General features: G+C 44.9%; 1 protein-coding gene and 1 long non-coding RNA gene across 10 annotated transcripts in view; both read right to left on the bottom strand.

Moving 5' to 3' along the window:
* Positions 1–15,203, bottom strand: part of LOC124222705 (uncharacterized) — a 130,528-nt gene extending 115,325 nt beyond the window's left edge. Inside the window, exons 1-3 of one of the 9 annotated variants that reach the window (XR_011177678.1) lie at positions 15,100–15,193; positions 14,451–14,688; positions 13,915–14,194 (exon numbers count right to left, since the gene is read on the bottom strand). This is a non-coding gene — a long non-coding RNA (uncharacterized lncRNA). Of the gene's footprint in view, positions 1–13,877; positions 14,195–14,450; positions 14,715–15,034; positions 15,050–15,080 lie in introns of those variants that run through there. The other 8 variants (XR_006884100.2, XR_006884095.1, XR_006884096.1 and 5 more) reach the window with 8 other exon arrangements.
* LOC124222702 (collagen alpha-1(I) chain-like) lies at positions 2,288–7,644 on the bottom strand. Its single transcript, XM_046633936.2, has 4 exons — positions 7,530–7,644; positions 7,246–7,303; positions 6,430–6,458; positions 2,288–6,276 (listed from the first exon to the last, which is right to left on the bottom strand). The coding sequence occupies exons 2-4, from the start codon at positions 7,268–7,270 to the stop codon at positions 3,193–3,195; spliced, it is 3,138 nt and encodes a 1,045-aa protein (XP_046489892.1). The 5' UTR covers positions 7,271–7,303; positions 7,530–7,644; the 3' UTR covers positions 2,288–3,192.
* Positions 15,204–16,476: the final 1,273 nt, after the last annotated feature.

Raw genomic sequence — 16,476 nt, 5'->3', positions numbered from 1 at the left:
GTAACGACGAACAAGTTAAAGACCCTCACTTGTCGGCCCAACATATTTATCAACATTTCTGGGAATGGGAGTTCTTGACGAGATGGTGGATGCTGAAATTACTGTTCGCAGCCTTGTTCGAAGAGCTAGATGAGAATACAAGGTAATTGGACACAGTCGGATGCGGCGTTGAATTTCTTTCTGTAAAAGCCAACCTGGAACGCGACCGCAGGAGTTTATTGTTCATCGCTGAGTAGCTTCTGGGATAGAGATATCGTCATTTGATTGGTGATTACAGACCAGAGAGGCTGTTTGAAAGTTTTGAAACCTCAGAGGCCGAAGAGTTTTTCGATATTTTGCGGTCACCACCTCGAATCCATCCTCCCCTCGTCGCGGTCTCTCCGATTCCCAAGCCTAGATCCATTGGAAAGGGTTTCGATGGATCTGGCACCTTCAAAACCCACGGCCATTGCTCATCTCACGACCGCATCGAGTTACAAATCCTCCGCGAACAGTCTGCATTCGTGAAAAGTGCGAAACCAGATGAACTCCGGTCGACCCTGATGACCTTGATAGTTAACAGCCTTTGCAAAGACCGGGACCAACCGGTTTTCAGTACGGTCAAGTGCCACTACACCGGAGCTAGAGATCTCGGTGGGTTCAATCGGAAAGAAAAGTTGATCAGTAACCAAACGAAAAAATATTACCAGAATCGGTTGCATGTCAACGGATGAACGTTTAGCACACATTCGAGTTCAATTACAACGGCAGTTGATTTTCTCATCGAGATGCGTTCGATCGGTCGGATGCAACGCGACGAGGAGCTGAGGACGAGCAAGATGCGCCAGAATTCTCGTCACTGAGGTATTCCTTAATATGGTACAAAGTCGCCGCTTCTCTTGACCGCGTTTCGTTGATGAACGCGTCGTCCCAGCCTCGATCGACTTCTGATTGAATGATCATTGTCTCCTAATTAACGCGAGGAATTTCGCGGCGATGAGAATTCAAGCTGCGGATTATTGTAGAATCGGCGAAGGACGAAATCTCCGACGGCAGTCTCCGACCCTGATAGCTGAGGGTAAGATTCAACCAAACAATGCTCAGAAATTTATGATAATTAGCAGTTCGCGGGTAATGAGCGTTGCGAAATGCGCCGTGAAGCTCCTTAGAGCCGGTATAAATCGCGCTCTATACGCGGTCATCACACATCCAGAGTACAGTTAGCGTTACGCCATCGGTTTGCGGGAAGAATCGCCGTCTTGCAATGGCGTCACATCGTAAACTCGACCACGTCATAGCCGAACGTTCAATTAGCATGTTACATCCGCAAAAGTGATCGAAGCCCTACTGTTCCAACAGTACAGGGAATAAGATAATCCTCCTCGTAAACAGCCGGTGGTATCTTTCTTTTATTGCACCATTAGAAGAAGGTCTTCGTGTTTTGTTACCTCAATGATTATGCGGTAATTTCTCCCATAATGCCTGCTCATTTTTTCTTACCCGCGTCGTAAATAGGATCCGGCACGCTCAAGAGAGCAGTAGACGATCATTATTCCGAAGCCATACCACACTTCATCTTGCCGGTTCAACGTTAAGAGAGCATCGTGAAATTCCTGAAACCTTTTCTTTGGTGAAATTTATGCCTGAATTCCGGGATCGCGGGTAAACATCTCACACGCTGCTAGAGTTCGCGTGCATACGCTTTGATAATACCCTGAGCTATTTTGTTTGGTAAGGTATTACATATGGTATAATTACGGAGTCAAGGGGTCAAGCTATCATGCCTGGCTTGTTACAGACTCGAGATCTGACCTTTGACAAAGTGTAAGGTATGAGGACTCAATCCGTGTACAAACAACGGCTGAGAATTCGAAAAGAAATTATTTTCCGGAATGTAATTACTATCAGATCATTATCCCACGCCAACTCATTAGCCAGAGTTCACCTCAAATGACAAAATGATGATCGGGCTGAAAAACAATTTTCATACCTTACGCATCGCACGCAGGCACGCACTGTTGTGGATGGATGGCTGGATGGACGAAATGGAGGCGATTTGCGTATAGTTTGTATAATAAAATTGTAAAGGGCGTTTGGAGACGGTGGACGTTACGGCGCGTTAAGAAACGTGGAGAAATTTATGTAACTCAGCGACTAAGAGTCTGCGCGGAGTTCTGCTAATTACAGTAATAAGAGGGAAAGGTATATATGAAGTGAGGACGTGCAGTAATGGGTTACGGCTGCTTCCACGCACGTCTTCGAGCGGGCAGGGTGAATTAAGTAACCGTGTAATACAATAAGATAATGGTTGCAAAGGTGTTTCCTTTATTTCACATAATATTAAATATACATATAATGGCATCTCACCGTCGGAGTATCAAGACCATTGTTACAAAAATATATATATGTGTGTATATATATGTATATATATATATATATATAATACTAATATATATATATATATAATATATATATATAATTACAATTATGTCATGCGTTGCTCAACTTCGGTTGTATCAATCCCTTCAGAGGTATAACACATAACGCGAGAATCAGACGTCATGCAGAGAGGAAGAAAGAAAGTAACAAAAATAAACAAGATATCCGGGTGTGATTTCGTATGTTCGCAGTCTCACCGCGAGTTACGCGATTGGTGAAACTTCGAGGATACGTTTCATTGAAATTTCGGTGTGACTTTGTGCATGGGAGTACCAACATCGTCACACGCCGGCTATCTAACTGCTAAAAAAGATGAGTCGATAGAATATCGAAGAACAGCAAAGACCGTGAGCTGGAAATTGGGCGGAATTCTTGTTCAATTCGAAATAAATAATTCACATGTCGCGGTGATACTCGAAGTTGACATACGTCAGCAAAGCATCTTAAATAGTATTCTTCTGCCAGCAGTGAAAAAAATTGCAGATAACATTACCGAACACAGTGGTTTCTCGACAAAAGGCCCAGAGACTCTGCACGTCTTTGTGACAATATAATATTGAAAGGCAGTTACAAATAAGTTACACAATTACATTTACTTAACGGATAAAACGCGTTCAGGTATACAGCTGGGCCGTTTTTGTCATAACTTACCGCGTTTTCTATGTATTAAAAAAGAATTAGGCTCGTATTTACACTTAAGGTTCAGCACCAATGGTTCTTGGGGCTGCTGTGGGGTCTTGGCTAAATTTAATTCAACGGTTCACGCTACCTCACCTATCCAGCTCGCGGTGGTAGGTATCCACGGTCTGGTTCCGAAGGTCCCTCGGAGGGGAACGGGTTGTCCGATTGAGGAACTTTGCCGCCCGGGAAGCCCAACGGGTTTGTTGGGAATGCTGGTCCGGAAGGTCGACCACTCGGATATCCATCCGAACCTCCTTGGCCTGCCGTTCCAGAAGGTCCCGATGGTCCCTGAGGCCTGTTGCTTGGAAAACCTCCCTGCGTATTCTGAGGATAACCTTGTCCTGATTGTCCCTGGGGTTTGCTGCTTCCAGGAAAACCTGATCCTGGATATCCGCCTGGACTACTTCCGCCTTGAGGTGTTTGAGGATATCCAGATTGTCCCGATGGTCCCGATGGTCCCTGAGGTCTGCTGCTGCCAGGGAACCCTTGCGTTCCTTGACCTGATGGTCCCGATGGTCCCGATGGTCCCTGAGGCTTGTTGTCACCAGGGAAGCCTGATTGTGGGTATCCACTGGGAGTATTTCCACCCTGTGGTCCCTGAGGGTATCCGGATTGTCCCGATGGTCCGGAGGGTCCTGATGGTCGCTGAGGCTTGTTACCTCCAGGGAAACCTGAGGTGGGGTAACCTCCTGGACCGCTTCCACCCTGAGGTCCCTGAGGATATCCAGACTGTCCCGATGGTCCTGATGGTCCCTGAGGTTTGCTGCTGCCGGGGAATCCTTGCGTTCCTTGCGGGTATCCTTGACCTGAGGGTTTGTTACCTGCCGGGAAGCTCTGGGATGGATAATTTCCCTGAGGACCTTGGGGTCCCTGAGGTTTGTTTCCAGGATATCCGCTTGGGCCATTTCCACCCTGGGGTCCTTGGGGATAGCCTTGTCCCTGTCCTTGGGGTCCTGATGATCCGGACGGTCCCAGTGGCCCTGATGGTCCTGATGGTCCCAATGGTCCAGATGGTCTTGATGGTCCGAATGGTCCTGAGGGACCCTGTGGTCCATTGTTATCTGGGAATACTGCGCCAGGGCTTCCACTTCCACCCTGAGGACCTTGGTTTGATGAGAATGAGGGACCGGATGGGCCCTGTTGGTTTCCAGGCTGCGGATAACCTCCGACCGGTCCTTGCGGGCCAGGGGAGCCCGTGATGGAGTAATCGTAAATGTTTTGATTCAGGTAGAACAGACTAGGCGCAGAGTTGCAGTCAAACTGGTTCCACCACACGCACACGAAGTATTGCTGATGGAAGATCGTTCCGTTCGGGCAGAGGAAGTCGTAGGTTTGGTTGTTGGAGCAAATGTGGAACACCTGACACTGCGCTTCGACGTCCGCGTAGTAGCCCGGGAATTGCTGAGAGTCACAGCTGAATCCAGTTTGGGGGATGTCAGCGTAGATGGGATAATCGCGACCAGGTTCACCCGGAATCGCGGAGTAATCACCGTCATCCTGGCTGCCTTCGTCATATTGGACCGACTGCCCACCTGGGAATCCACCATCAGGCCCCTGTCCACCACTTGGGAATCCACCGCTTGGTCCCTGTCCACCGATGGGGAATCCGCCGTTTGGTCCTTTTCCACCACTCGGGAATCCACCACTTGGTCCTTGTCCACCGCTTGGGAATCCACCACTTGGTCCTTGTCCACCGCTTGGGAATCCGCCACTTGGTCCTTGTCCACCGCTGGGGAATCCACCACTTGGTCCTTGTCCTCCGCTCGGGAATCCGCCAGTTGGTCCTTGTCCACCGCTTGGGAATCCGCCACTTGGTCCTTGTCCACCGCTGGGGAATCCACCACTTGGTCCTTGTCCTCCGCTTGGGAATCCGCCAGTTGGTCCTTGTCCACCGCTTGGGAATCCGCCACTGGGTCCTTGGGGACCCTGACCTCCGTTAGGATACTCTCCCGATCCTTGAGGTCCTTGTCCACCACTAGGTCTTTGACCACCTGGACGTCCGCTAGGATAGTTTCCACTTGGTCCTTGGCCACCACTTGGGTAATTTCCACTTGGCCCTTGTCCACCACTTGGGTAGTTTCCACTCGGTCCTTGTCCACTACTTGGATAATTTCCACTTGGCCTTTGTCCAACATTCGGTCCCTGGCCACCAGGACGTCCGCTCGGATATCCAGATGACGGTCCTTGTCCTCCGCTTGGGTAGTTTCCACTCGGCCCTTGACCCCCATTGGGCCCTTGGCTACCAGGGCGTCCACTAGGGTATCCAGATGATGTTCCTTGACTTCCATTAGGTCTCTGGCTATTAGGACGTCCGCTGGGGTATCCAGATGAAGGTGCTTGCTCTCCACTTGGGTAATTTCCACTCGGCCCTTGACCCCCGTTAGATCCCTGGCCACCAGGACGTCCACTAGGGTAACCAGACGACGGTCCTTGTCCACCAATTGGATAATTCACACTTGGTTTCTGTCCACCATTTGGAGCATTTGGTCCTGGGCCACCGGGACGGCCACTGGGATATCCAGTCGATGGTCCTTGGCTACCGGGACGTCCACTGGGATATCCAGTTGATGGTCCTTGGCTACCGGGACGTCCACTGGGATATCCAGTCGACGGTCCCTGTCCACCGCTGGGTCCCTGGCCATCAGGAAGTCCACTAGGATATTCCGTTGATGGTCCTTGTCCACCGATGGGTCCCTGACTGCCTGGACGACCACTGGGATATCCTGGTGATGGACCTTGTCCACCGGTAGGATAGTTTCCGCTTGTTCCCTGTCCACCGCTGGGCCCTTGGCCACCAGGACGCCCACTAGGATATCCTGGAGACGGTCCTTGTCCACCGCTGGGGTAGTTTCCACTTGGTCCTTGTCCGCCATTTGGTCTTTGACCACCAGGACGACCACTGGGGTAGCCTGGCGAGGATCCCTGTCCACCCGGGCGCCCACTAGGGTATCCTTGACCATCGGATGGGTAGCCAGTGGGTCCTTGGGGCTCAAGCTGACCGGGGAATCCTGAGCTAGGATATCCTCCTTGGGGATTTTGGCCACTGGTTGGACCTTCCGGTTTTCCGGTGGATGGAGTGGACGGAAAGCCACCTGGGCTTGCGGGCTTTGAAGGACTTCCAGGCGTACTGGGTATCAGGGGATTGACAGGACGCGGATAGCTATAACCTTCTTCTGCCTGAAAGGATGAAAAGACAATGAGATTGATGTGCCGTTTGCAGAGGCAGCTGTGAACGCAGGTCTGGAGGTCAAAGCGGCGCGGGTATGTAATTTAAATATGTTGCAATATCGCCAAGCTCCTTTACACGCGCATGTGGGTACACAAACTTACCAAAGATGTACGGGCGATAGCCAGCAAGGCTGAAACAGAGGAAATGTTACAATTACATCCTTATACTCGGTTGTTTGCTTGGTTGGTTCGTTGGTTGGTTGCTGCCAAGTTAATGCTCATCGCGGGTAAGTTCTATTACGAAACTTAGATAAGCGATCTCATTGTCAGACCAGCAGCCCGCGGCTCTGCGTTTCGCTGCATGACACTATATAATCCCCGCTGAGGATACGTGTTCCTTCATTTACTTCGCCCATGCTGCGTGTGATTAACACTGATGGTCACGCAAACAACACACGCGCGACCAGATCTGGTCTGTTTATCTCTCAGATGTGAAACACACAGCTCTCGCCTCCACTCCTATGCATAAGTACATGAACTATCGTCCATGTACGAACACACACACACACACATATATATGCTTAATACCTTGTGTGAATCCAGCGAGCGAGAACAATGCCCCTGATTAATTAGCGGGAAGTTATGTCACAGATTTTTCAATTCATTTCTTTCGTGCGACCGTCTTTAATACCGACTGTCTACCCCATCTCACATCGTCCGTCATGTTGCCTACACAATGATGCCATAACGCACAAGAGGGTCAATCTTTCGCCCTCGATTCGAATTTCTAGATATTTTCTCTTCTACGAAGAGAAATGACGATTCGATTTATGCGAAATATTATTTTCGAAATCGAGAAAACTGGTGTAATTATAGCAGCGAAAAATTGTTTACGATCGAGTTTTTTGCAACGTTCGATATTTTGATTAAAAAACAAAAGTGTCAGAGTAGTGAAAGTGTCACAAATTTCAGGCTCACCTATCCACAGCGACCACGACTTCATGATTGTTGGTGCTGCCTCCCTTAAGGTGTAATTCTGAAATTAAGAACTGGGTTGAAGTAGGATGCTGAGAAAAAACGAAACTCTGAACGACGTAGCCACTTTGAAAATTCAATAACTGGATCAAAGTTCGATACCTCGAGGTGAATTTATCACAAAAACAAACCGCGAAACTCGTGGCTGCGTGCGAGCCATAAGCGATTCACAATATCAAGAAAAAAAAAAAAAAAAAAAAACCAGAGAAGAAGTAGAAGAAACTCACCTGACTGATCCTCTCGAGAAGAGTCGATCAAAGGTAAGTCAGAAGGTGACTGACTACGGAGGAGTATTCGGGGTACATATATACCTCCGTAGATCTCACCCCGACGATTGAACCCAGAGTGTCCGGGGATCGAGGAGGCCCCCCACCATCCACCGAGTATATCAAATGCAGCGGCGTTAGGCGCGAACCCGCGCGATGATCATCAGGGTGACTTGATTCCTGGTGACTTTTCTTCGGCTCTGTCTACCGCCGTGCGCCCCCCTCCGCCCCTCGTCGCCATAGCCAACATCCGAAGCCATCCAAAGCACGGTTCGACCTCACGACGCCACTGACCCGCCCCGGGGAGCGAGGGGAAGAAGCCTCGCGGGCCAGTCTGGTGGGGGCCTCAGTCCCATCTCCGGGACACCCGGGAGATCGGCTCGTGGGAGGGCCGGGGTTAGTGAAAGTGAAACACCGCAAGTAGAGTAACATCTTCACGGTGCCAGCTTGCTGCCCCCAGTCGGCGATATTTCCCCCCTGCTTCAAAGTCCGCGTCTGTCTCTGAGTTTCGCTCGTTTCGCATCGACCGTCATTGCTCATCCGTGCATCGGATCTAACCGCACGCGATCGATCCTTCTTCGATTATTCTTCTTCGCATCGCCATGTTCTGATAGGAGATTTCAATTTTACACCTTTTTATGGCAACGCATTGCCGAATCAAGGAACGAATGTTACTCGAGAGGTGAATTTCGACGGGCGCGGGTAATTAGCACCGTTGTTTGACGGTCTAAACGAAACCGGGGAACGAGATCTACTCGTGAGAGTATCAACGTTTCTTTCTTCTTTTTTTTTTTCATGATGAAATATGGATCGAAATTTAACCCAGAATTACCAAACTCGTCATTAATTCTCACGAACGTTTCTTATTTATATATTTATTTTTTGTTTTCTGTGGCCGGTTGATGCACGGCTGCTAATTAATTGTATTTATATGCGTGGCTGAGAGTTTTTAGAATGTGGGTGAAAATGCTAATCCGATTTCCCGGAAACGATGATCAAAGCTGATCAGGCTCGGGGGTTCAGAGGTGATATGAAAACGAATTTCTCTTCGTGCGAGATAAGTTGAGATTACGTTATACGCGTGGGAGCGGGATAAGATTAGAAGAATTGAAGGGGAGAGGAATGAAAAATAATTAAAAAGAAAGAAAAATAAAAAAAGAAAAAACAACAACGTTTTAACGACACTGCTGGACGAGAATTTTCTTAGGTGGTTTATTTGAATTTATAATTGGAATGAAATTTACTGTCAATACTTGTTCCCGCTTCCCTGGAGTTACCGCTGTATAAAATCGCGTTGCTCTTCCGGGACAGAGAGTAGTTAACGATTCAAACTGCTGCAGCTATCCCTTTCTCGGGTTCTACTCGTAAATATGCAAATACCCGGTTATCTTCAGCATTCTGCAACACGCCGCTTAACGTTTCCAAAGTTTCAGATACTTGGACTACAAGACTGCTCAGGCACGATAACCACCAAGCGCGATTAATTACCGCTGGTGGTTAACAAGCTGTGCTTTTCTTTTGTTTTCATCCCTGATTCGCTTCCGTTTCCGGTTATAATTTCGTCTCGATTCGGTGCGTGTAAGCGATTCAAGGATCTCGAAGCGGAGTCTGCGGCTAGGATAGACACGCCGATGATCTTCTCAGGGGAAGAGTGTTATGGAAATGAGCGTTAATGATCAACGCGTATGATGGCTCTGAAACAATGCGACGGCCTTGGCTCATCCGAAACCGAAAGCAGCCGGGACTGAGATGCTAGAGGAGGGGATCGGTGCAGCTAGAAATCCTTTGGCCAGCCCGTCCGTAACTCCGGTTAACAGCATAAAGCCTGAAACTATGGCGAACCTTCTTTCACGAGCGAGTTATCCTCGGGCGTCTGTTCAATGAATCCATTTGCATTCCGTCTAACCGTTGAAATAATCGCCGAACGAACGCCCACTCGTTTCGCAAGCCCGATTCTTTTTACAAGAAACATTTCCTTTTTACCCATCTCTTCTTTCGTCTACGTGCGGTACACTTATTATTGATCACGATGACGACGACTCAAAGTCTGCTAATTCTGAAACAATTTTGCCAACATTTTGCTAAACGGGTGACGCATATTATTCATTTTTCACTCGGTGCGGTTTCTAGAAAGTCAATTATATCTCACTGTGCTGAAGTAAATGATTTTGACAGGGTCAATTTGCACGGTATACAATCTTCAACGTCTGGCTGTCAAGCGACAGAATTTCCCCCCCTCCCCCTCCCCCTCCCCCTCTCGTCTTCCCCGCCCGCGAATTCAAAAAAATTACTTGGGTGTCCGACTTTTCGAGCAAAAAAGTAACAAGCTTGAGTAACTCGGTACTAATTCGTCTCGCGTCGCAGGTGTTTTAATTGTTAATTCACGGGTCGGACGGCTTCGATATGACAGTGACAACGGCGCGAAGGAGAAGGTTGAATTCCGACCTCAAAAAGTATAATAATTCGTTGTTCAACGCCGCGTGAATTATTACATACACGCGACAAATCTTGTTTACTCCAAACCGCAGGCTTAATCATAATCATTTTCTATACAAATTCCCTTGCAGTAAATTACGGTACAAGGCGTTATTGCTGCAGACTATGCGAGTATCACGGATGGCGGATATTTTTACCAAGTTTGTGCGATATGTTTACGCTGATTAGATCGAAAGATTTCCATCTAATTTATACGCGTATCGTGTAAGGTACGTTTAATATGCACTCGACCCAACCTCACGGAATCACTCGGGCATCTTCGCCGCCTACAATTAAGGGGAAAAACATATTTTTGTTTCGCGTTGATGTAGAAAACCGCGAGAAACTGGTGGATTAATTGAACGTGAGAAAATCGCCGCGTTTCATCGACTCCGATCAATTCAACTATTCAAGTTCAATGATCAGGTAATTCAGTCACGCGATGTATAAAATTGTTTTCGCGATCGTCGATCGATCGTGCAGGGTTTTATTACTGGCAAATCGACGCGGGTCTCGTTAGAGCAGAAACCGACTAACAATACCGGTGATTTTCCAATGCGGTGTGGATTTGGTACGGTTTACAATAAGCTTACACGATAGGAGAAACCTGCAACGGCGTAAAGGCTGCGAGTTTGCGCCACGATCTTTATTGTTCTCCGTGTTTGTCCAGGTAGCAGTGGGCCAAGGCGAGATCCATTAGATTTGAAATTTTGGAATCGAAGTCCCGTAAACAGGGAAGCGAGCAGCCATGTATGCATTATAAAACCAGTCGAAAGTCGAGCGGCGAAAGACGCGCTTATATGTTAGCCAGGTGAACTTGAGGAACTCGAAACCGGCGATAGCGCCGCGATACCGAGACTTCAGACCCGAGTGCAGACGCATAATAGGCGATTATCACACTCGGCTGGGAAAGTACGCGAAAATGTGCCAAGGTGGAAGTGCGCTGCCCGCGCCGCGGATGGACGCTACTTTTTTCAAAATTTTCAGTCGTCATCTCTGTTTCCATTTTTTACCCTAACGGGAAAACCGAGAGGGTGTTCACTCGTAGATCGGGGGACAAGCGATTGCAATGATTTCAACGATATCAGGCCTTTTTAAAGTGACTGCTTTTCAAACTGATTTGCGATTTCATGTCATTTCAACGGACCTCGTACGATTTCGTTCAATTTCAAACAATTTCAAACTATTTCATGTGATTTCAAAGGATCTCATACGATTTCATGCGATTTCATACAAATTCATACGATTTCAATCAATTTCGAACTTTCTCAAAGAATTTTAAACTATTTCATGTAATTTCACGCGATTTCATGCGATTTCGTGTGATTTCAAACAATTTCAAGTCATATTAACTGATTTCAAGCGATTTTAAAGTGACCGCTATCCAAAGTGATTTGCGATTTCAACAAGTGAATACGCAAAAAATAAAAACGTATCTTGTAACCGTAACCAAAAAAGTAGTTTCTGATACGATTCTTTTTGATTACAGTCACTCGTGATATTTCAAACAAACGGATTCATCGTTGCAGTAACAAGAAAATGTATAGTATTGGTCATTTGTACATAATCTTCTCGCAATTCCAACAATTTCGAATTCGTTACCGTAACGATTATACACGTTTCAATTTTTATACAATAATCTTATACCGATTTCTAACGAATGAAATCATCGTCATTGTGATCTTCGTTTCAATTGAACGGATATCAAATCTCGGCGTTCGTCGTGTCAATCAAATCCATTGTTCTTCGCTCGTCTTAGTCCGGGCTCGATTCTTATTCAATTATAAAAGAAACGGGCAGTTCCATCATCGCCGGGATCACCTTTGGTGCTCGTGTATGATTCTTATACTCTCCGGAGGTTCTTTGTCGGTTCTCAGGCCGATTACATCTTCGCATCTCCGCATCTGTTATTCCCCCACCCGGCCGTGTCTTCTGATGCCGATTTTTCAAACGCTTTTGTCGTTAATTGTCTGAGCGGCGCGGTATGTGGGTGAAAGCATTTCCTTGTGCTCGAGATTAGCGCCACACGGCTGTTGTGATAGAAATTATGCAATCCATTTGGACGTCGGGAGATGGATTCCGCGGTCTCTCCAGTTTCTTTAGCCTTCTCGATGTCTCTCATTCCATTTCTCATCACCGACAGAATCCTCGATTGTAATTGGAGATTGTGTCAGCTTATACTGGATCTCCCAACATTCGGCCAATAGAATATACTTATAACGAAGATCTTCAAACGTCTGGGTACTTTGTGATTTTTTTCAATCGCGTAACAGTGATACCGCGCAGCTAATGCATCTTCGCGTGTATAAAAGACAGCCGTACCAACTTTCTCTCGCTAAAATTAAAAACGTAAAAATATAGCGTTGTTATGTATGTTTGATAGTCGTAATATCGCAGATGTGAATTTCAACGAACAAAAAGAATTGACAGAATACATCTGTCCATATATCGAATTGATCAAAAATAAATGAACGAGTAAATAAATTGAAAAACTCATCGGTGTAACAATTATTTTCTTCAAACTTTGTATATTGCCGCTGAGTTTTATATTGTGAGAACCATTGTACCCGATGTATTAATTATCGCGTGTTACGAGTACTTTACCAGTGATTATTAACCTTTCCAACGAACGAACATACGTAATAATATTAGTCAGGCATAATACGCGCGAATGATAAAAAATTGTTGATGCAAAATTGTTGAAAACTCATTCATTTAATAATTTTCTTCCGTACCGCTCAGCACCAATCAGGTATATATTATAAAATAACGATTGTGCGTTAGCCATAAAATATAACAGACAGGTATAATTATCAATTATGAAAACGTAAAAGATCGAAGTAACTTCGTACGCTGTAAGCGTGTAAAATAGACACGGATGATGTGCATAATTTGTCGATCGATGATTCATCCTCCGTAATATAAACGATATTATTAATACAGATTGCGTAGATTATTTCGTATTTGCTATCGATCGTCGACCGCATTGAAAAATGTTATATAAAGACCCCTTCTCAACGAATAATATGTGCGAAAAATCTCTGCTTGTATTTGATTGTTTTATTTTTTTTTAACAAGGATCACGCGGATCATTGAGCAAAGGATAATTAGCAGAACTTTCCAGTGAGAATTTCTACAGAGACATCGTTATTCTGTGATTTGCATCAATTTTCAATTAACAGAGTTGCGAACGATTTTTTTTCTCCCTCCTCCCCCGTCATCTTCCTCTGAAAATGTCCTTCGGAGTGTTTAAGAAACTGGAAGTAAGAGAGGGCAATCAACAAAAGGCGATATCTGTGAGCATAGATCATCCTCCAAGGTTCTTCGGCGATATGTAATGCAATCGTTGGAGATGATGCTTTGAAAGAGTCGAACCAAATGCCCGCGGGCTTCTCGGTTCGACTCGTCTTCTTCCCCTTCGGCTTTATCATATTCTTATTCTTATTCTTATTCTTATTCTTATTCTTATCCTTCTTCACAAGCGTCGGTGTATTAATATTCATCCGTTGCATGCACAGATACGGATTGCAGCCGGAGATTCTCGCGTCAGAAAATATGACGAGTAGGAAACCGCCTCTCACGCTCTTGGCTCATCTTCACTCGGTCGTATAAAGAAACGAACGGTTGCAGTTGCGTCCAATTACCGGAGCTACAAACTTACAGATCGCGAACCCGCGAGCCGAGCGTTTCGCAATTATATCACCGCTTTTCTATGCTCCAACCTTCCAGCCTGCGATGACTCCTGTCACTCCAGACGCGGGTCGTCCTGGCGATCCGAGGATAAAAGGATGTCCCAGGCTCCTTTGCCTCTTGGGAAATGAAAATCAACTCTCATCGGGAATTACATTTCATTTATTTCACTACGGTTTACATCTTGTGACTATAAATTGCAGCTTCGGCGATGAATCGAGAGAGGGTGGATAATATTTTTATCAATGTCCGGTGTGATCCTCCGTTTCGTCGACCGACGATCCGACCGAGAAGAAAACCGCCACCCAGACAACGAACAATGCTATCAGAGTGAGAAGAGTTCGGTATCGAAATTTGTCCCAGCATAACGAAGTCGCGTTTCTACGCTCGGTGCACATCATTTCTGCGCTTGAAGTCGCCACCCGGATTCCTTCGTGATGCTCCATTCCGAAATGTAAAAACTAGAAACAAAGATACGATGTATGAGAATTTTTATTTTTTTCCTTAAAAGCTTCACAAATTTCGCGAGTAAGATGGATTCTGATTTCACGATCGAGAAATTGCGCGATCTGCGAATTCCTGGAGATGATTTTCTCACAGATGCTTCACCGAGCGTGCGTATTAATTGATTTACGGCGCAGATTCATCGCGACATGTAAGAGATGACGCGAATCTCTGTACGATTATCTATATATTATGTAATTGAGTAACGCTCACCTTCTTTGCTCAGGACGACTGCTTTTACACCGTTAAAACACAAAGATGTAATAATATTTTATTGTAAATATTCGAGAACACCGAGTGCTTTGTCTATTCAAGAAATGTAGAACGCGGTTGTTGAGATAGCCACAAAATTGATTATAAATTTATGCCAGGGGCTTCTCGATTAATAGTTTATCTTATCTCTCTGATAATGCCAGATCACTGATATCAACGATGCAGCTATTAATTGCCTCTATAATAAAATTCCTCGGTCAATCCCTGAAACGAATGATCAGACGTTCTTTTATCGTAGGAATTGACATCGCAATTTTTTTTTTTTATTATATATATATACTGATTTAGAAGATGACTCGGTATAAATTTTGAACGAATTTGAAGGAAGAAGGGGAAAAAAAAATTGCGATGTCAATTCCTACGATAAAAGAGCGTCTGATCATTCGTTTCACATATATAGTAATAATTGGTGAAAAAATCGAAGGATAAAAATGAACGAGTTCTTGCAGAATGATGAGCAACTATCGAATGATATTATTCTAATATCTAATTTTTGTGAATTAATTCAACAGCTTGATATCAACAATCAGCGATTCCGTCTCTTGGAGAAAAACAAAAAATAATTCTTGCACTTTCGCGAATCACGTACGAATCACCTGCGACCCAACGCGTACTTTGACATCGTAATAATACAATAATTTCCTACGGCAACCGAGTGCATAATCTTCCAGCGTATAACTGCATGATCGTGAACATGCGCGTGAATAGATAAGTGCACCGATAGCCGTCGGCCGATAAGATTTTCATCGAGTCGCAATTCTCGCGTCTCTTCCTCGCTATAGGCGTTCAAACGTGCAGCGAGAGAAATCTGCAGTTGTGGTTACTCTACATTACTTGATTAGTTTCATTTTTCACTTGTGTACATACCTACCCAACAAATAAATACAACAAATTCTGGGTAAAAAATTGAATCAAGTTTTGTAGCTGTGAACATTAAATCCAGCATATTTTGTCATCATTATTTTTGATTATAACCACTCGTACTGTATTTTCTTCCAATTAGTGTGATAATTGGATGTTGGTGGATAAATAGTTTGACATTGATGCCTTGATTAGTTGGAAAATTGTAGCAAACCAAAGAATCAGATTTCATGTTGGAATAACCAGAAAATGCAGTATCGAAAAGTATAATTGAACTATAATCACAGTTAGTTCTATCTTCTTTTCTTGTAATTTCAAAACTATATTCAAACAATTATCGTAACGATTACACCTATTTCACTAGAATTTCTTGGTTAAAACAAGAAATGAAATTTTGCCGTTGAAAGATGGTTAGAAATGCGGCAGAACTGCAGCGGAACTATAATTTTAAAAGAAGAAGCGTAACGCGAGTGGAAGGAAATTACAAACTGTAAAAAGGCGAGGCCTCCGGCTAATCCCTGGTTATGAATCAGTGCTCCTTTGGAATCGCGCGTGGTTTTTTGCCTTTAGAAATCAAAAGCACGCGATACGCACGGCATCGTCTCTCTCCGACACCCACGCCGATCGTTCCTTAGAATCCTCGCGACACGGCGCGTTCAATTGCCGCAGGAAATAAGCGGAACACGAGTACGGGAAGTTAAAATGAAATCAAAAAAACTCGCTGTTACGTGAGCGGAAATTAAGGAATCACCATTTATTTGTTATTTTTTATTTTTTTTTTTTATTTTTCTTTATCTTCGTCCAAATTTCGTTCCACTTTTACCGAATGTTCAATTTAACTTGCAGATGAGTTTTTAGTTGCTTTAATTTGAGTCCCCAAAAGTGGTAAAAAAATTGTAAACGAACGTTGGATAAAATTCCTTAATTTTAGAACATCAATGAGGGAAAAGAAAGTGGAAAAATTATGTAACGTTTTTATAACGATTGAACATGGAATAGAAATGACGAATAAGAAAATTGCACAAGATAGTGTCAAGAAAAACAGATTATTCATTTATTTATCCGACGATTAACGAGTCGTGTAATAAAGTTTATTATAGAACTT

The sequence above is a fragment of the Neodiprion pinetum genome, chromosome 7, assembly GCF_021155775.2.
Source record: "Neodiprion pinetum isolate iyNeoPine1 chromosome 7, iyNeoPine1.2, whole genome shotgun sequence".
In the NCBI taxonomy this organism is placed as follows: Eukaryota; Metazoa; Arthropoda; class Insecta; order Hymenoptera; family Diprionidae; genus Neodiprion; species Neodiprion pinetum.
This window is presented reverse-complemented; position numbering and strand designations above follow the sequence as displayed.

Excerpts from the sequence above, each read along its gene's own strand:
- LOC124222702 (XM_046633936.2), bottom strand. The coding sequence starts at position 7,270 with ATGAAGTCGTGGTCGCTGTGGATAG. Across the intron at positions 6,459-7,245 it reads GTCGTGGTCGCTGTGGATAG|CCTTGCTGGCTATCGCCCGT; the intron begins GTGAGCCTGAAA and ends CCTCTGTTTCAG. Across the intron at positions 6,277-6,429 it reads CTATCGCCCGTACATCTTTG|GCAGAAGAAGGTTATAGCTA; the intron begins GTAAGTTTGTGT and ends TCATCCTTTCAG.